Source organism: Hemibagrus wyckioides, linkage group LG01, assembly GCF_019097595.1.
Source record: "Hemibagrus wyckioides isolate EC202008001 linkage group LG01, SWU_Hwy_1.0, whole genome shotgun sequence".
Lineage (NCBI taxonomy): Eukaryota > Metazoa > Chordata > Actinopteri > Siluriformes > Bagridae > Hemibagrus > Hemibagrus wyckioides.
Window position 1 is genome coordinate 31,852,423 of NC_080710.1, and position 22,459 is coordinate 31,874,881.

The 22,459-nt window shown below is 38.6% G+C and overlaps 2 protein-coding genes across 7 annotated transcripts in view; both read right to left on the reverse strand.

The window, feature by feature from the left end:
- Window positions 1-6,297, reverse strand: part of ntng1a (netrin g1a) — a 203,321-nt gene extending 197,024 nt beyond the window's left edge. For all 6 annotated transcript variants that reach the window (XM_058389803.1, XM_058387317.1, XM_058385771.1 and 3 more), the window contains exon 1: window positions 5,351-6,297. The gene's annotated coding sequence lies outside the window, so the exon portion shown is untranslated. The remainder of the gene's footprint in view (window positions 1-5,350) is intronic.
- A 14,424-nt stretch (window positions 6,298-20,721) lies between these two features.
- prmt6 (protein arginine methyltransferase 6) lies at window positions 20,722-22,227 on the reverse strand. Its single transcript, XM_058407261.1, has one exon. The coding sequence runs from the start codon at window positions 22,166-22,168 to the stop codon at window positions 21,110-21,112; it is 1,059 nt and encodes a 352-aa protein (XP_058263244.1). The 5' UTR covers window positions 22,169-22,227; the 3' UTR covers window positions 20,722-21,109.
- Between the last annotated feature and the right edge of the window lie 232 nt (window positions 22,228-22,459).

The window sequence follows — 22,459 nt, forward strand, 5'->3', positions numbered from 1 at the left end:
ATTTTATGATTTTTAAATTAATAACTGTGATAAATTTTCCTCTACAGAGACTTTTATTTTTATTTTTTATACATTTTGTCTATTTGACTATAAATATTCCTTTTAATTCAGTAATAAAAACAACAATAATATATATATATTACTTTGTCTTTTGGACTGTAATAATAATAATAATAATAATAATAATAATAATAATAATAATTATTATTATTATTATTATTAAATTAAAAGGAATATTTATAATAATAATAATAGTAAATAAATAATAATAAAAAAATAAAAATAAATAGCTTGTTTGTATTTTGTGTATACTCATTATACATAAAATATAATAAATATATGTGTGGGGGGGATTACTTATGCACATTCCTGTAAAATGTATTAATGGCCATAACCGCATGAATTAACACACACTCCTACACTTTACTCTGGGCCGTGAGCCGACGAGTGTCACACAACAACACACACACAACACATCACAACACACCACATCACAACACAACACAATACACAACACAACACAATACACAACACAACACACAACACAATACACAACACAACACAACACACATCACATCACAACACAATACACAACACAACACAATACACAACACAATACACAACACACACAACACAATACACATAACACATCACACATAACACAACACACACAACACAATACACACAACACAACACATCACACATAACACAACACACACAACACAATACACAACACAACACATCACACACAACACAATACACACAACACATCACACACAACACACAACACATCACACACAACACAATACACACAACACAATACACAACACAACACATCACAACACACAACACATCACATCACAACACAACACAACACACAACACAATACACAACACACAACACAACACACATAACACAACACACAACACACATAACACAACACACACAACACAACACACATAACACAACACACACAACACAATACACACAACACAACACATAACACACAACACAATACACACAACACAATACACAACACACAACACAATACACACAACACAATACACAACACACAACACATCACACACAACACACATCACACACAACACAACACACACAACACAATGCACACAACACAAAACACACAACACAACACGCACATAACACAACACATCACACACAACACAATACACACAACACATCACAACACAACACACAACACATCACACATAACACAACACACACAACACAATACACACAACACACAACACATCACACACAACACAACACACACAACACAATACACACAACACATCACAACACAATACACAACACAACACATCACACATAACACAATACACACAACACATCACAACACAACACAACACAATACACAACACAACACATCACACATAACACAACACACACAACACAATACACAACACAACACAATACACAACACACAACACATCACACACAACACATCACACACAACACAACACGCACATAACACAACACATACAACACAACACATCACACACAACACAACACACACAACACATCACACACAACACATCACACACAACACAATACACAACACATCACAACTAACACAACACAACACACACAACACAACACAACACACACAATACACAACACATCACAACTAACACAACACAACACACACAACACATCACAACACAACACAACACACACAACACAATACACAACACAACACATCACACACAACACAACACACAACACACACACAACACATCACAACACAGAACACATCACACACAACACAACACACACAACACATCACAACACAATACACAACACAACACAACACACACACACACAACAAAACACACACACAACACATCACAACACAGAACACATCACACACAACACAACACATCACAACACAACACACACAACACATCACAACACAACAAACACAACACATCACAACACAACAAACACAACACATCACAACACAACACATCACAACACACACAACACACCACGGCGGTTTACTGAGACAGGAGAGTGTGTAGTTCAGCAGGTAACACACTACACACCTGTACACCTGTGTCACTCAGCCTGCCTCGATGAAACCAGCAGATTTTTGATTGAATACATCTCTGAAAGTTTTTAACAGAATGTTGACACCAGGTTTAATACTAGTCATCACACACACACACATTAAAAAATACATCTGTGTGTGTGTGTGTGTGTAATATATACATATAGAATTGTGTGTGTGTAATATTTACATGTATATGTGTGTGTGTGTGTGTGTGTGTGTGGACACTGCTGTTAATGCAAGCAGACCAAATCTGAATCCTTTCATACAGTTTATACACTCAGGGAAAAAAACACAATTAAACTTATGGGTTATGAGATACAAACACCAGGTCACTATAGATAGAGAGAGAGAGAGAGAGAGAGAGAGAGAGGTGTGTGTGTGTGTGTGTTACAGAAAATTTTGGTAAAAAGACAGAGAAAATTCTGATATATATATATATATATATATATATATATATATATATATATATATATATATATATAAATAAATAAATAAATAAATAAATAAGTGTTTTTATATAAATAAATAAAAATATATACATTAAAATTTGTGATTTCATTTTTGTTATTTTATACATGAATTAATATGTTTCTTTTTAAATTTTTACTTTAGATATTTTTATTTATTTGTTTTATTCATATCAAATATTATTTATTTATCTTTTTTATATATAATAATGATTAAATATATTTCTATTATATGCAGATATTTAAATTTATATTTATAAATATATTTATTAATATAAACACATTAATTAATAAATAAATATTAATTCTGTGTATTTTTTTTCTTCCCACACACATTTCAACCGTCTTTAACGATCTTCTTATACACTTCTATTTCAGGGAAATATTTAAATAAGATACATTAAAATGTAAATATTTATGAATATTATAATTGTCCTGATCCGGTGTATGAGACTCAGATGTGTAACGATGTAAACAGTGAGTTCACAAACAGGCCGGAAATCACAATTATAATTGAATAAACCTGCCTGAGAGAAAATTTCAGTTTAAGACGTGAAGTTTGAACCTTTTCCTCATTTCTAAGTCCTGACGTTTATCATGCAGGAGGTGTGGAATAAGATCCAGCATCACGCTATCAGAGCGAGGAGAGAGCTCGCCGAGGCGCCCGGGGTCGGCGTGGAGTTCATGAGGTTGAGTGAGGATTAGTGTGTGACGCTGGCTGGGCTTTGATTCCTGACTGATCTCACACACACACACACACACACACACACTTCCAGACCTGAAGCAGCAGCAGCAGCTCCGGGTGTGACTAACATAATCACGAGGACGTGATATAATTCACTCATGTATTCTGAGCAGAAGTAATGCTGTAAATAAGTGCTACGTTTCCCCTTCCTGTACACAACAGGAAGTCGAATTGATCTTAACTTAATTCTTCGCTCTTAGGATATCGACTCTATAATACGATAAGATCTCTCACTTTTCGATTTAAAACAGCCGGATTTGATTTGAAAGCCTTTCCGACTTTGTTGTGCGATGATTTTTGGGAAACTAAACGCATTACTTTAATCCTGAGGGCTTTTAAACATCACCTTCTTGCTTTACTAAATGATTTCTCTCTCTCTCTCTCTCTCTCTGTGTGTATGTGGACACAGCTTCATCTCAGTCACCCCGTCCACTAGAGGGCGCTTTGTAACACTGACCCTGCCTCTGTCCATGGTCCTGACGCCTTCCTCTGTCAGCACGCTGCTTCTCTGAGACCAGAGTTTATCTCCAGCACTGGTTCTGACGAAATTCGTGAAGACTTAAAATGGTAACACTGAGGCTGCACACTTATAGTCCTGCGGTGTTGAAAAAAGTTAATGCTGAGTGTTAAGACACGTCATTGAACACGGTGCTGATGCGACACTGTTAGAATCATTTTTTCTAATCTAAAACCAGAACGCTGAGGTCAGCGATCGTTATTACACTGTCATGACGTCTGGAGTGTCCAGTAACTTACTTTTTTTTCCTTTGAAATGAGCAGTAGAACTTTTTTGTGGGTTTTACAGTAGAAATAAACACCTACGCTAAACATTTAAGGTCTATATAATATTTAATCAACAGTAATGTTCAGCTCATACCTTCACCACGTCTTTAAGTATTAAATTAACACCTTGAGCCATTCTTTAATGCACAGAATGCCGTGTACCGGACTCGTGGAGGTCGTGATACGGCTCAAGTGTTGAATTAACGGTGTTCGGGTCAGACCTACACGATCCTATCCTAACACGTCCGCTCGGGAATCAAAGAGCTTCATTAATAGGAATATTCTTAATAAACGGATATAGTGTTTGATAATAAACAGGTACTGCGTAGAAATTTCGAGGTGTTCAGGACTTAATTCAGGGTTTAATTAACACTGAAAATTAATTAATTAATTAATAATCAGCAGATTCAAGTGTTCAGGTCATAGCCAGATTCCTTGTAACTGGATTTTTAGTATTAAATAAACCAATGAATATCATAACAGATACACATAGGGTTGGTTTAACACACACACACACACACACCTATACAATACAGCTGAGTTAACACACTTAGTTTGACTCTTAACCTATTTTAATCATCTCTCTGCGAAGGTGTGCGATAAGGTTGCCATTTTTCACGTTCTTCATACACCAGTGATGATGGGAGATGGTTTGAGATGATATGAGGTCATGTGAGATGATATGAGATGGTTTGAGATGATGGGAGATGGTTTAAGATGATGTGAGATGGTTTGAGATGATATGAGGTCATGTGAGATGGTTTGAGATGATGTGAGATGTTTTGAGGTGATGTGAGATGATGTGAGATGGTTTGAGATGATATGAGGTCATGTGAGATGGTTTGAGATGATGTGAGATGGTTTGAGGTGATGTGAGATGGTTTCTGTAGGTGTTACTGGGCGGTGTAAATGCTAAGGTTAAGTCTGACAGAAAACTAAGTGCTGGATCAGCGGCGTGTGTGTGTTAATGCAGCGCAGTAAGAGTTAATCTATCACTGTAGGTGTTAATTCGACACCTTGGGATGTGGCTGAGAGTCTCGAATTATCGCAACTACACAGCAGGAGCCTTTTTTGGGGGGGTGTTTTGTTTTGTTTCTTTTTTAATCCGGCTCGCGCGTGTAAAAAAAAAGTGCGTAAAAATAAAGCGTGCACACGGGTAAATAACCGTAAACACACACACACACACTATATATCTCTCTCACTCCGACACACACACTCATACACACATGCAATACAGGATACAGGACAGGTGTAAATACTCACATTTTTGCGCTTTCTGCAGGATCTCCTCTGTTGTTAAATCTTATGAAATAACAGTGGTGATGATGAAGATGATGAAGAGTGCAACAAGTTGAATGAGAGAAGGCGCAGGGCGCTCTGTTAAAGCTCAGTGCGAGGAGGTCGAGGGGGGAAAAAACACACACTCCGAAAACACGCGCACACACACATGCAGGGCAGGCATCACCCTAAAGTTGATGACCAGCACCCCCCTCCCTCCGACCGAACTGAAACGAGCTGACTAATTTGAAAAAAGAAGAAGGGATGGATGTCCGATAGCGCGTCAATCCAAGCTGCTGGACATGCCTGATGTCTGATGCGGATCTGATCTTTTTTTGCTGTTGTTTGTTTGTTTCACAAAGAAGAAGAAAAAGAGAAAAAGGAACTGTTATGTGCACTTTAAAGGGTCCCAACAATTCCCCCGTTTTTGTTTTTTTTCCTTCCTTTCTTTCCTTCTTTCTTTGCGCTCGTGCCACCGCAGCCAAAAAAATAATAATAAAAACCCCGTCCGCGTGAAAGTTGAGACGCTCGCGGCTGCGCTGTCCTCCGATCAATTTCTCAGTTTCCACTTTGAACATCCATAAAAGAGTCACCAATAAAAAAAGAAGGAGAATAAGAAAAAAAGCCTGGTCCCAAAATAAGAAAAGAGAGAGAAAAAAAGAGAGAGAGTGAGAGAGAGAGTCCTGCACTGCAGAAATGCACTCCCGGAGCGCGCGCGCGTGTGTGTGCGCGTATGTGTGTATGTATGAATGTGTGTGTGTGCGTGTGTGTGTGTTTGTGTGTGTGTGTGTGTGTGTGTGTATATGTCTTTTTCTTTCTCGGCGAGACGCGAATTCGCACAGGCGCGAGCCCCCCGTTTTGTGCCGAGGTTGTGGGAATCTGAATCTGAATCTTCTCCCTCCGTCACATCCACATTCATCCACATCCATCCATCTGCGCGCACGCGCGCGCAAGCACACACACACACACACAAACACATACACACACCCTACCCATCCCGTTACTCTTACGAGTGATTCGCCTTCGAATCGATTCTTTTATTTTTTTAATTATTCTTTTTATCCACACCGTCGCGAGAGTCGATTCGTCACGTGCGAACGAATCGACTCTTTATTATAATGACTGCATATCTATTCATGATATTGTATAATTTACTGTTACACGATCTATTTGAAGCAATGGTTCTTTATGAATGACTCTTTTTTTTAAGTGACACGTTCGAGAGAGTCGATTCTCGTGTGCGAACGAATCGACTCTTTCATATTCTATGTATTCTATCTGAGTTAATAATTTAATCAGAGCACATGCTGTATGTCTATTCATTCTATCGAGCAGTTTAATTTTACACAACCGAGTGTTTTGTTGACTCCTCTTTAAGTGACACAGTTACAAGAGTTGATTCTTAAGTGCGAACAAATCAGATATTATTTAAGCTTTTAATTTAAATTTAATTTTGATTGTAGATGTCAGTTCATTGTTTTGGACAATTTCATGTACACCTCTGAAACCTATGACAATCATTATTTCTCAATGACACTGGCAAGTTATAAAGAGTTATAAAGCAATCAACTCTTTTTGGAACCTTTTTTATGCGAGTCTTTAGAGTGTAGTGATTCTTTTGAGTGAGTCGAATTAAAATCGATTCATAGGTAGAAACAAACAGAAACTTTTTAACAGAATTAAAATCGTACATGCTTATTCATGACATCAAGCAGTTTACTTTTACAAGGCAATGACAAATAAGGTTTTTTCCCCCTGTACAACTCAATGTGTAAGAGCCGAGTCTTTTTTAAGCGACACTGCTGGGAGAGTCGATTTTCTGGTGTGAACGAATCGACTCTTTGCCATCCATCCATGCATCCATGATATTGGTGTAGTGATTCTTTTTAGTGAGTCAGATTAAAATCGATGCATTGACAGGAAAAATGATTCAACGATTTGTTTTAAGGATCTACGATTATTTGTGATTTAGGATAGTACACTTCACTAAAATACTAGCTCTTTTAAGCCATTTTTAAAAAAAAAAAAGTCACTGTTTCGAGAGCTGCTTTTAAAAGGGTACGAATGAATCAACTTTTGGTTCAACAATGAATCAACAATTTTGTTTGGTTGAGTGTAGTGATTCGTTTTTAAAGCAATGTATAGGCAGGAATGAATAGAACATTTAGTTTAAAGAATATATGTCTATAGTCATGATTTTGGACAGTTTACCTTCGCATTACTTGTGAAATTCTCAGATACAAACAAATCGACTTTTATTCTTCTTGATTCATTTTGGAATTAATCCATAGATAGTTGTTATATATGTATATAATTACAAACAGTATGCATATCCATGGTGTTGGAGAATTTCTGTTCAAATATGTTATGAAAAACTCATTTTAGGTGACTCGGTGGTGAGTGTTTATCAGATATGAACTAATCGACTCTTTTTGGAAAATGATTCCTGTGTAAGAGGAGTGGGTCTTTTTAATGAGTCTATATACAGTTAAACGTTGTAAAGTCAGTCCAACCTTGAAATGATTTAAAAATTTACTTTTGCACAGGATGTGAAAAATTTATTTCTGGCCTATCTTTCCGTCTTATTAAGCAGTAAATGGTTTTTAAATGTGGAGAATTAACTGCAGAGGGAAAGCACATAGAGGCCGCTCTTAACCGAATGGACCATCAAATGTGTGTCAAGGAAAAGTTAAAGATTTGCTGTTGATTGAGTGGTAGGATTAATAGTTTTTAATATAAGCATTTTAAAATGTGGTTAATCCTAATGAAAACACCAAGAAAAGCATTGCTTAAGTGGTGCAAGGATTCAATATGCTCAGTGAAAAGAAAACGGAGTCAAATGGCAATGCTAGTTTTGTGATATATTTTCATTTTTTTTTAGCTTAGCTAGGTTCTTGATTAGCACATAAATGGTATTTACTATAAAAACAAATTTAATAATGAATTACATGTAAGGGGATGAGCCTACATGAAGCTATTTGGGCTATTCGGATGAACACGCTAACAAGTGGCTTGTATAAGGTTTATATAAACATTATGTAGGCCGGAGTTTCCTGGTTTCTGTGATTTCTCTCTTCTAACACATCCATGAGATCAGATAAAATGTTCATGTTCTCCAGGACCAGGATTAAGAAACACTGAATTAGTATTTATATAGATTTGTCTTTATTCATGACATATAAAATGGCGCCCGTTGATCTTAGATGACCGTTAAAATGTCGTTGGGATTTTTAAATGTCACGTGAACAGGCTAGGCGATTTAAATTTAAATTAAGAACGACCGTTAGTTTTCGAATCGCGACTGAATCAACTGAATCACATGACTCGTGGTTCGACTCACTCCAACGGGTTTGTTCGAAAGACTCGAATCAGTCGAATAAATATGACTCTAGTCACTGAATGCGGCGCGCGCAGGAGATTCCTTTATCTCTGGTCACCGACATAAGGAGTCTTTATCACTTGATTTGTGGACTTTATTTCATTTTATTTTAGAGAGAGTAAAATAGGCATTAGGAAATTTTTTGGAGGGCAAATATGTGTCACTTTCTCCTGCGCGCGAGCCAGAGCTCTCTCTCTCTCTCTCTCTCTCTCTCTCTCTTTCATTACAAGCTGCTGGTTAGGCGAAGCGTGCGCGAGCTCAATGACCCACGACCAATCACCGATCAACACTGCACAATCATCTCTCTCTCTCTCTCTGCCAATTTATGTACGTTTATTCTATGTATAATGCCATATAAGGGTAATTTATGGGAAAATCACATATCAAATATGACATATTTTCACATAACAAAAAAAATACAAATAATTGTAAAAATAAATAAATGGTAGAAAAATTACACGACTAAATAACCATTGCTATAACCGCATATAAGCGTAAATGAACCGTGAAAAATCAGTAAGTTCATTTAAAGTGGATTTTTTTTTTGCAAAAGCAAATGTTTCTGAAATGTTTTTAGAAATCTTTTGCAAATTTATGAAGAATTGAAAATTCTTCATAAGAGCTGAGGCTCTCCAAACTGCTGTCCAGTGTTTGCGCTTTGATTATCTTCAGGAGTCTCTACAACTCCACTGGAGTCTCACCAGTGTCAGGTTCACGAGTTGGAAAAGTACACTACAGTGTCTAAGGTCACACAATTCACAGTGCTGACCTCCACGATCAAATGGTGTGGAGATGAAGCAAAAATATCTGAGCAAAAATATTTCTAAAGCTTTAAATGTTCCCAGGAGCAAAAGGAGGGACACTCACATGTCAAGTCAAGTAGCTTTTATTGTCATTTCAACCATGTATAGTTGATGCAGTACACAGTGCAATGGGACAACATTTGTCCAGGATCCTGGTGCTACATAAAACAACACAACACAGAGCTACAAAACAACACAGGTCAGAAAGTAAGTTGTTCTAGCTACATAAAGTGCAACATGTTCAACCTGGTGCAAACAGTGCAAGACAAAATACAGTGCAAACAATCACTAACCAGGCCTTGGAGGTGTTTGAGCATCCGAGAATCCAGGACAAGTCTCCCAGAGCATCACTGGTCCTTCAGAGAGACTGGAGAACCTATTGGAAGGACAACCATCTCAGAAACATCAGGACTTTCTGGTAGAGTGGCTAGGCTGAAACTGAGTAACAGACAGTACACTCAGAGAGCATAAGGAAATGTGTAATGTTGTCTGAAAAGACATATATTAATTGGACTCTAGGTGATATATAGATGGGAACATTGACTGGTTAATACCATCCCTGAGGGAAGCATGGTGGTGGGAGCATCATGCTGTGGAATGTTTCTCAGCAGCAGGAATGAGAAGACTGGTCAAAATTAAGGGGAGGATGAATGAAGCCGAATACAGTGGTTCAAGTGGTTAAGGCTCTGGGTTGTCGATCTGAGGATCAGGGTCAACCCACCCCCTGCCCCAGCACCGCCAAGCTCCACTATCCTTCCTGCTGGAAGGACAACCATCTTAGACCATCTCAAACACACCATCCATTAGGACTTTATGGTAGAGTGGCTAGGCTAATACCATCACTGGTATCATACCAGTGCTCTGGCCTCACCTGGGATACGTGAAGAAAAGAATTTCACTGTGCTATAATGTATAACGTGGAGATGATGAAGGTTTCTTCTTCTACAGAGAAGAAAAGCTATTCCAGAATAATGAAGGATGGGAGAAACTTCCCAAATCCAGGAGTCTAGAGTTAACTACTTATCTAAGCTTGGAGCTGGAATTTACAGCATCTCAAACACCAAACAGCCTTCTACAGCCTCAGGAAATAAGAGACTTTGGTTTCTGACTTTAACACAGTTTGAAATTTTAAATCTAAAGGGATGTTAATGCTTTCTGAAACACATACTCTATCTGCTTTATTCAGGATAGATAGATAGATAGATAGATAGATAGATAGATAGATAGATAGATAGATAGACAGACAGACAGACAGACCAACAGACAGACAGATAGATAGATAGATAGATAGATAGATAGATAGATAGATAGATAGATAGATAGACAGACAGACAGACCAACAGACAGACAGATAGATAGATAGATAGATAGATAGATAGATAGATAGATAGATAGATAGATAAACAGACAGACATATGTATCTGTCAGAAAAATGAAAATGTAATTTTTTTCAAATTTTTGGTTTTACCAAAAAATTGCGTTGAACATGTTTGTGTTTCCGCAGTGTGTCTCTCACCTCATCCCCCTTTCTCACTTAATCCTTATAGAAGTATAAAAAGTAAGTGGATGAGAGAAAGCTGCAGTGTGGCAGAATAATACAAGGTAATTAGCTAATGGTGTTTAGCAGTAGGTACTGATCACCACTTTAAAGCTGATTAAAGTGAATTAAAGTTAATGCCACACACACACACATTTACAGCAATCCTGATACCAGCAATCAGAGAGATGAATGACATGTCACACACTACACACACACACTACACACACACTGCATCATACACTACACACACTGCCTCACATACTGTACTATACACTCAGAGGAAGCCCTGAGGAACGGGTTCAAATGGATGCCATTTAAGAGATTCCTCTCTTTGCATGTTATTTCATATCGGGCTGTAAGACCAGCTACTGCTACTGTGTATTTTTGGTGTGTGTGTGTGTGTGAGGTGTCTATGAGGTACCAAATCTATGTAGCAATCTATGCATCAATCTATAGTCCAGTTGTTCTATCCATACTAATATGATATGATTGTTGTTATGGTTACATACGGTGGCCAAGAAGTGCAAAACACTTTTTTCGATAGTGCTTCAAACTTTAAATCTTTGAAAAGAAAATAACAAACATATATATTTATAAGAAAATGGAGTTCATTCAGCTCTACTGTGAGGAAGGAGGTTCATATGGTGTGATGTTGGATATACTGATAGCGTATCATGGAGTAAAGATTAGCTTGCCATCTCTAAAAACACACCAGAAGAACGCAGAAATGTTAAAAGACCAAACTATTCCATATTAAAGGAGCGCTATAAGAGCAGAGCTGTGTTCATACACACACCAATCCACTTTCTACTGCTGCAGCTACTGCTGGACTTCCTGCAGATCCTGAGTGACCGTTGTCTCATCCAATCAGGGGGCAGAATTCCATTCACAGACCTACTTTTTCCACTTTGTCTGAATTGTCCTTGTGTTTTTAGGTTTGTTATTTTGTGTTCCATTTTTGTAATTTTATTTTTTTTATTTTGTTTTCTATTTTTGTTATTTTATTTTACATTTTTGTTATTTTGTTTTCTATTTTTGTTATTTTCTTTTACGGTTTTGTTATTTTGTTTTGCACTTCTCAGCCACCGTAGTTACATCTCCCAGTGTGTACAAACAGTATACTATACAGTAACTATCTACACTAAGTTTATTATGTCGCCTTATTTATAGCATTACATTAGCTAGTTTTTTTTCTCGTACATAGCTAGCTTTTCTGTGTCCACCAGGTGAACCCTGATAGCTTTAGTCATGTCTAACAATCTGACCACTGAGTAAAAACATCATTACTGATGGAACCAGGGCAGGATGTGCTGTTACAGGGAAATAATCATATTTGCACTTCATCACACCATGGTGTTGTTGACTGTCTTCCTGTAACGCTGTGTCCGGCTGTGTTTTATTCCTTTTACAACTCAAAGTTTTTTTTATTTATTAAAGAGCAACACACCATAATTTAATCCACATGTTCATAATTACATTTAAAGTCAACTTCCTTCCTGTTTTCACTTATGCTATAGCAGCTATAACCTTAACCTCAGCACTGAAAGCTGAATCAGAAGCCCAGTGAGACCCGGCAGCGTAAGATGTCCTACAGAAATCTGGAACCTGACTCCAGCACTGAAGGTTAGAAAAAGACGCTAACAATAAACGTTTAGCCAAAGCAGAAGAAGCCATAAAAGCCAAACCCGCCTTCAACGCAGGATTTATCCCGCCTCATAAATCTGAAAGGATCAATAAAGAGTTAAGTGCCATCCAGAAGGCAGATGTGCTCCAGTGGCTGGACCTCCTCGCTGACCGGTGTTAGGTCTAATTCCACACATCCATACGTTTCAAATCAGAGAGGAAGTTAAATATCAACAAAGACAGAAGAAAAAAGGATTTTATTATTATTTATTATTGTCTTTATTATTACAGTAAAGCATCGTAATCTACTGAAATAACAGAAAACTTTTACGGAGTCTTAAAAATGAATACATTTAAGTGAATAAAATTCACATCACTCACTCGTTTACTTTCAGGAGCTTAATCCTGGTCAGGGTCGGGATGGATCCAGGGACAATCCTGGGAACGCTGTGCATGAGGTGGGAATACAGACTGGATGGGATAACAGAACAGCACACATTCTCACCAGAACTTCTTTTTAGAAATTTAGATGTGGTGAGTTCTTTACAGAAAGAAAGAAAGAAAGAAAGAAAGAAAGAAAGATTGAACAGAGCAAGAAATAGAAAGATAGAAGGAATAGAGAATAAAATAAAAGCAAGCAAGAAAGAAAAAAAGTAAAAAGCAAAGATTGAACAGAGAAAGAAAGAAAGAAAGAAAGAAAGAAAGAAAGAAAGAAAGAAAGAAAGAAAGAAAGAAAGAAAGAAAGAAAGAAAGAAAGAACACAGTCAGACAAAGAAAAATAGAATGGAGCAAGAAGAAGAATAAAGGTAAAAAATGGAGCAAAAAAAGAAAGAAAGAAAGAAAGAAAGAAAGAAAGAAAGAAAGAAAGAAAGAAAGAAAGAAAGAAAGACATTAGTAAAAATAGAGAGTAAAAGAATAGTGTGAAACACCAAGAAAGACAGATAGAATAAGAGAAATGACTGGAAAATAAGAATAATAGAGCAAAAGAAAGAAAGAGAGAAAGAAGTTAGTAAATGTAGAGAGTAAAAGAAAGACAGATTGAGAAATAATGTGAAAATAAAGGAAAGAATAGAGCAAAAGAAAGAAAGAAAGAACTATTGATTATTGTAGAGTGTGAAAGAAAGAAGTGAAAGATAGAATGAAGTGAAAAAGACAAGCAGAAAATGAGAAAATTAGTTAGAGAAAGAAAGAAAGAAAGAAAGAAAGAAAGAGAAAGAAAGAAAGAAAAAGAACAGTGAAAGAAATAAAAAGCAAGAAAGAAAATAAGGAATGTCAGTGAAAAAGTGAAAGGTGGAGAAAACAGTTAGAGAATTAATATTAATCTCTCTCTCTCTCTGTCTTACTTTCTCTCCTTCTCTGTTTTTTCCTAAACAACCCCGCAGCAGCACTTCTCCAAATTGAAATATCATTATTAAGTAAAAACAAAACCCGAACAGGAATTACAAGGCAGCGTAATCCAGAAAGTGTGCGATTGGGAGAGGATTATGAAGGAGCCGGCGGCGAGGTGGATTTACTCCGGAGCCAGAGAATGATTTGCAGCACGGCCGGGGATTTAGCGCTGTCCTACCTCGTGATGTTATGTCCCTTTGTCACAGATATTAGATTTTATTTCACCCCGTCTAACCGCTAGGGGTGGTGAGAATCACCTGGATACCTTCTTATGCATGCTAAGACCTTCAACAGTGTCACCCACTCACCACATGATGTAGTGTTGGACATAAATACTGCTGTCGTACCACAGTGCTTCTCTTTCTCCTTCACTTTCTTGCCTTGGACATACCTTCTGGAGCTAACTACAGCTAGTGACTTACAGGTACCCCCTCATCCATATCTGGACTCCTATCTTCACAAGTAGAATCTTCACTGTTTCCATGTGGTAACTTGCTTGCGTTTGCTTGCTAGCCTTGCTATCTATCCTTACTTCACTGTCTCTGGGTGCGTCGTCATCCTTTTGGAGATGTATGGTTCAGAAGTTTTCATTTAATTACATTTACTTATCCAGAGGTTGGGGTCAGAGTGCAGGGTCAGCCATGATACAGCGCCCCTGGAACAAGGTGGGTTGGGGGCCATGATCAAGGGTACAACGGTGGCAGCTTAGCGGTGCTGAGGCTTGAACCCTGATCTTCTGGTCAACGACCCAGAGCCTGGGCCAACGACTTGGGATTCGAACTCACCGCCTTTCAATCTGTAGTCCAGCACCTAAACTACTAAAAGCTACCACAGAGGTTCTCCCTGGCCTTTCTGCATGCTCCACCCCTAACCATGGTGAATTAGCTGGACTATGGACTACTGTATGTTCAGTAGGACTTCCCTTCCTGGCAGTGGTGGCACAAGTGGTCAAGGTTCTAGGTCCTTGAGTGGAAGGGCAGGGTTCAAGCCCCAGCATTGCTAAGTTACCACTGTTGGGCAATTAAGCAAACCCTCTCTGCTCCAAGGGCACTGTATCATATCTGCCCCTGTGCTCTGACCCCAACCTCCTCAACTGGGATATGCAAAGAAAAGAATTCCTCTGTGCTGTAACATATGTGGTGATCTCCTTCCTTGGCACTACCTGACTGTTGCTAAGCACAACTAACATGTTTGAGTGGCCAGTTTCGTTATACCGAAGGTGTATACCACTGTTATGCAGGAACATCAGGCACCATCTTCCTACTCATTTGTACAGTCCAGCTTCCAGAAAGGTGTAAATCAACCCTGCAAAAGCCGCCCTACGTGCCAGGGTTGCTCTTTGGGCCTGTGACCAATGAAGCCCTGGAGAGGAGAGCACAAGTTTCAGCCATTAATCAAATTGAATCTGCTAAAGATGGCTGTGGGCTGCTGACAGGATGCTTTACAGCTAAAAACATTGCTCATTGGGCAGCAACTGCACTAGACTAGCGAGCTCTGACGATCATCCTGTAGAGAAACAAATTTCACTTCTGCTGTCGGCCCAGTTTTCAAGGTGAGAAAGTGCTATAGATTTCAAAAATTGGATCTTCTCAATGAACATCCCAGATTGGAAAAAAAGGATGGTGGGATCTGTCTGATTCTAAATTTGAGAGGTCCGATCTGTACAATGCAAAATTTCAAGGTCCAATCACTTTTGAGCAAAGACTTGCATTCCACTACAAGGCCTACACTCCAGCCTCTCTCTCTAGCACCATGGGTGTTTTTGAAATGCATGCAATCAACCATGACACCCCTGATTAGGAAGACTGGCTCTGATGTGCCCCCACATTCCTACAGGGAATTGAAGATGGCAGAAAGTCCCAATTTAAAATGAAGATGTATGTGGCTGCCAATGCACGATGTCACTGTACCATGGATGGAGCCTCACTGGGGGCTCATAAACTTGTCACAGCCTTTCTGAAGAGTGTGATGCTCTCCCAGGAGCCCAGGGTGGGATCTCGCTTTTTTCCTGGAGTCCCTTATTAGACTTACCCCAACTGAGCCCTCGCAGGGTGCCGAGCTAAAACGAGTTTCTGTAAAGACTATTTGCTAGCCATCACTCAGTGAGAGAAAGACGTGCCTGGGAGATAAGCTCACCTTGCATGTCCTGGTGGATGTCTGACACCAGAGTGACCTTGTGGCTAAAAAATGCTGGACTCATCTTTTGTTTACAATGATGGAGAAGCTGACGAGTTTCTTTGCTTCAGGACCAGACTACAGCGGTTCAATCATCAGATCAGCTGTTCATCTGTGCTAAGGGAAAAGACACAATAAGCTCCCCTGTCCAGCTCAGTGGGAGGTGGACATTATCGTCATGGCCTGTAGGAGGAACAGACACCTGGTGCCCAAACATGACATGTTATTCCTTGAGGAGCGTCTTCAGGACGTTTGCACTGCTGCCATCTGGGCATCATGATGTTCCTTCTACACATTTATTCATTCATTTATTTATTTATTCACTGCCCTTTATGTCTTCTGACATGTATGGCAGTAACAAAGGACTTCCACTCCTGATTTCCTTTGTTTTCTATTCCTTTGTTTTCAGTGTTTTGGTTGTAGCCATGGAAAACCTGACAGATCACCACTTTGTCATGGTCAGGTGACTTGCATCAGGTGAATCACGGACCTTTGTGAACTATGACGGCAGAAGCTTAAGGTCACCCCAGTTGGTAGCTTAGTGGTTAAGGTGTTGGACTAATGATCCGAAGGTTGTGAGTTTGAAACCCAGGTCCATCAAGCAACCACTGCTGGGCCCCTGAGCAAGGCCCTTAACCCTCAACTGCTGAGCTCTATAAAACGAGATAAGTTGCCCTGGATAAGGCAGTCTGCTGAATGACAGAAAGGTAAATGTATAACAGTATGGGATGAACAGTGGTGGCTACTGGTTAAGGCTTTGGGTCACTCATGAGAAGGTTCAAGCTACCACTGTTGGGCCCTTGAGTGAGGCCCTTAAACATGCTCCAGAGGTGCTGTATCATCTCTGACCTCAACTTCCTAAAAGCTGAGAAGAAAAGAATCTGGCTGGGCTGTGACATAAAATAATTATTAATATTAATAATTATTATTAATGATATTAATAATATTAATTATTAATATTATTATTAATATAGTAATATTCTGTTGATACATAAAGAAAGCAATGAGGAAGACGGATACATTTTTGAGCAAGGCTATGTAATGATACATAAATTATTTATTTAAAAAAATTATTATTGTAATAAATAAATGCTTGTTCAGCCAGCAATCTACCAGGAACCGGAAACCCATCAAATCACAAGGATCCAGAAACACATGATGCTGCTTATAGCTTAATATGTTGCACAGTCACAGCTCTGTGTGTGTGTGTGTGTGTGTGTGTACATTGCATGCTTACTAAAGCAAATCAGGCTGCTAACGATAATGATGACGAATCTCTCAGCCAAGGAGCTGGTCGTCTAAATTAAGTTTCGTCAATAACATTGTTCCAATTTATCTTCTCAGGAGATCTGAACAGAAATATTGGTTACAGTAAGCGTCTGGCGGCGAATGATTTCTCTCGGCTTATTTACAGTAACGTCATTAGCATACAGAGGGATGTATTGGATGCTGCATTGGATATTGGATTCGGACGTGTGATACAGAGACATGTTTCTGCTCTTAATCCGCCACTCTGGCTACATGACCACACGCTCCATTCGATCGCTCGGATATAAATGAGAGAACCAGGACGAGAGGAAGCAGGGCGCTGGGTTATGGTCTGAACGGAGAGGCGAGACGATATATCAAGATCTATATATATATATATATATATATATATAAATCACGAATATTTACTGTTAATATTGCGCTTTAGACACATTTAGGCTGAAATGTGGCTTCGGAATGAAGTGTGTCATTTCTGAGGTTCCTAAAACAGATTATTTGTATTATGAAAACTAAAAAAAATTTGAATTATCAAAATAAAAATGTTTTAAAAATGGCCTCAGACATGACGAGCATAATTTTTGGGTCGGTGAGTAAGTGCACACTTTTTTAAAAAGGTCTTTGAGAGCATGAATAATAAAATGAATAAATAGAATATCATTAAGATTATAATAAGAAAACAAATACAAAATTAACTACTACTACTACTATTAATAATAATAGTAATAATAATAATAATAATAATAATAATAATAATAATAATAGTAATAGTACTACTAATAATAATAACAATAATAATAGTAATAATAATAATAATAATAATAATAATAATAATAATATCTCAATCAGTTATTAAGTGCATAAATATACAAATTAATAAATATAAAAAATAAAAATTACAATAATTTCCATTTGTGCTAAGGAATATAAAATATATTTTTATAAATAATAATAATATTAAAAAAAATAATTTATTACCTTGGTGTCTCATTAGTCTAAATCAATGCTCTTCATTCTGTAACCATGGCAACAACACCAATAATAATAATAATAATAATAATAATAATAATAAATAGGCTTAATAAATTAAGCCTCACTATTGAATTAAGTGCTGCTGAATTAAAAGAAAATACCAACACTGATTTACAAATAATCTATCAAAGTTTTTCTTCCTCTTATTATTATTATTACTTCTGAAATAAAATAAAAATATAAATCCCTGAGAGATGGAACCCTAGCAACAACTGAATAAATTTTCACACACACACACACACACACACACACACACACACACACAGTAGCTCATTATGTAGGCATAATATTTTGACCACCTGCCTAATATTGTGTTGGTTCCCCTTTTTGCTGTCAAACAGCCCTGACCCGTCCTGCACTGTGTATTCTGACCCCTTTCTATCAGAACCAGAATAACAGTTTGATCAACAGTAGCTCGTCTGTTGGATCGGATCACACGGGCCAGCCTTCACTCCCCATGTGCGTCAGTGAGCCTCGGCCGCCCATGACCCTGTCGCCGGTTCACCACTGTTCCTTCCTTGGACCACTTTTGATACATACTGACCACTGCAGACCGGGAACACCCCACAAGAGCTGCAGTTTTGGAGATGCTCTGATCCAGTGGTCTAGCCATCACAATTTGGCCCTTTGTCAAACTCAAAGCTCAAATCCTTACGCTTGTCCATTTTTCCTGCTTCTAACATCAACTTTGAGGACAAAATGTTCACTTGCTGCCTAATATATCCCACCCACTAACAGGTGCCATGATGAGGAGATGATCAGTCTGATTCACTTCACCGGTCAGTGGTCAGAGTGTTATACCTGATCAGTGTACATGTTTATTATTACTACAATGATGTTATTAATGCTGATTTATCTGAGGCATTTCAGTTTTTATATTACTCATTTATTTCCCAACTAAGTGAAATTTAGGATTTAATGTAGAAATCATTTAATGTAGAAGTATTTTCCTGGATAATTAATTTTCCCATTTAAAATTCCCTGTGTGACAATTCAGGGTATAATATTTAACAACACGCTGCTCTCACTCAGGATGTTAGAGCTGTAAAAACATCGAATGTTTGTTTGTTTGTTTGTTTGTATCTGCTGCTTCGTTCACACCTACAGCGACAAAGTTAACAGAGATCGTTAATTTTCGATAAAAGCTGCGATTTCCATGACTGAATGTGGGCGTGTTCACATCGACGATGCGACAAAGTTGCGATAAAACTTTATATAAATACGTAGCGACTCTTCACATCGACTTCTGATCCAATCAGAGTGAAGACAGTAGAGATGATGACGTGATCCTTCATAACGATCTCACACCGCTTCTCCTTCATCCGGTACGACACGAGTTTTATATCCATACGAAACGACAAATCTCCCTCCAGAATCTTTCGTTTTAGCTGCAAGAAATTATTTAGATGCTAGAGGCTCCACCCACTGATAAACATTATCGCTTTGGCAACCGGTAGTTGGATAGGAATGCCTTGTAGTACAGAGACCGGAGATGAGTTTCACGTCATTGTGCTAACTTTAGCTCAGGTGTCTGATTAACTTCTATAAACAGACGTCTCCTTACCTTCACAGTAGAGCAGGCGTGACGAAGGCAACAGTCTGACGCCTTTCTTCAGATTTACTACAACGAGCTTGAGGAACGTTTTCACATACACCACGTACCCGAGGTTTATTTTCAGAAGCTCCGGCAGACGCCGAGCGTGAAACGGCATCACTCCTGAGGACGAGCCGTGTGAAGCAGACATTAAAAATCATGTAAAAATCAATTCCTACAAATCATCTTTTCTAGGAGTGTGGATAGACTGGAATATTTTACTGTCAATTTTTCCCCAAAAATTAATAACTAAAAAAAATAAACAAATAAATAATACATAAATAAAATAAAATAACTACAATTACAATTAGTACAAAAATACATATAAATAAATAACATGTGTTTAAAAAATACACAAAAAAAATAATAAATAAATAATAATAATTCACTTCTTATTGTAACTTATCCCTGCCGATACACTGTGATGAAAAATTTTCCAAAAACCTGGACTTTTTTTTCTTCCTTTTCCTGATTGTGAGAATTCATCACACACACATATTATATATATATATATATATATATATATAAACTCCCCTATGTATAGCATTATTTGTAAATAAATTATTTTATGTCTGTACTTCTGAGGGTCTCAGACAGCCGCTACCGAAAATTCCTTGTGTCTGTATAAACATACAATAAAATAAACAGAAGCTAATAAACCTGTGTAGAAAGATCAGATCTTTCAATAAACTAAATAAATAAATAAATGAACCACTGCAGAATTTTGGAGTAACTGATTCAGTGTTTTAATCCATTCACATTCGTGGCTTTCGGCATGTTCACACTTTAGAAACCTGTAAGTGAAGAAAACTCCAAAACATTTCTTAAACTTAGATGGTTGCTTTATTTTTTTTTTTTTGCATGTCCTTGCTTGAACTTTTTTAAAATCTACATACTCCATGATAAACCTTCTGAATTCCAGCTCACAACCTTCACTCTGTGCTTACAAAGGCTCTGCGTATGAAGATCCATCTGAAATAGCGAACGTCTTCGATTTCTTCTTCTCTTCCGCCACCGTATAGTCCACGTGGATGCATATATGTCTAGAACCTTCCTCAGACGGATACATGTGCACGTCTCCTTCCACCAGCGTGTCCTGCACAACCTCCACGGCCTGGTCCAGGTAAAGCACGGCTTGTTTCCAGTGCGTCTCGGGTTTGAACGGGGACGTGGACAGGACTAGAGGATGTCTGGACCCCGGGAAGGTCACGGCGAAAAACACGCAGAAGGCATTGAAGGCGGCCGAGCCGAAGCAGAGGCAGCGGAAACGTCCCTTGACGGAGCTCAGGTGCTCCAGGTTCACGGCGTTGAGGTCCAGCTCTGCGAATTTGACCGGGTGAGACAAGACGTCTTCGACGGTCACGGGCTTGATGGTGATTTCCGCGCTCGCCATGATGCACCTCCGGGCGAAGTCCGTCATGCAGGACATGTCCACTCCGTATTGGCTCTTCACCGTGCTCCAGAAGTTGAGACGTTCCTCCACGACCAGGTCGTTTATGGGTGCGATGAAGAGCTCGGCTTTATCGGGGAGCATCAGGCCTCCGGGTTTGAGCCACCGATCCCGAGCGGAGATCACAGAGTTCAACATGGACTCATGGAGCAGGGCGTAACCCATCCACTCACTCACTATTACATCCACCTGCTCAGGAAGCTCCACAGCCTCCAGAGCACCCTTAATGACCTCTACTTTGTCCTCCACTTTATTTTGCTTGATGATTTTCTCAGCCTGCTCTGCTATGGAGCTGGCCTCCACGGCGTACACCTTCCTGGCCCCGGCCTGGGCACAGAACACACTCAGCACCCCGGTGCCTGCACCCACATCCAGCACAACTTTCCCTTCGATCTGACTTTTATTATTAAAGATGGCTTTCCTGTACGTGTCCGTGCGCACAGTGTCCGCGATCATCTCCTCGTGGATACTCACATCCGCATAGCTCTCAAAATACAGCTTATCCTCAGCGGGTTTGTCTAATTTTCTTTTCTTTGAGCCGGCGTGGGACATGTTTCCTTACTCGCCTTGCGATAATTAAATACTAAAAACTATACCTGAACCCTACCTACGTGCACTACTTAGTGTATAAAACCACGGCTTCGTGTTCACTTTCTAGTGCACTATATACTCTCTTTGCAATCCATTGGGTTTAGAACGACTTCCGCGTTTGCACCGATGCATTGTGGGAAATGTAGTATAATCTCCTCCGTTGTGACTAGGGTACGCTTAATAGAAAAACTACATTTCCCATACGGAATCTGATCGCCTCACGGATTTTTTGAGTTTTATGTATTTATTTCA

Coding starts and splice junctions, on each gene's coding strand:
- prmt6 (XM_058407261.1), bottom strand. CDS start 22,168: ATGTCCCACGCCGGCTCAAAGAAAAGAAAATTAGACAAACCCGCTGAG.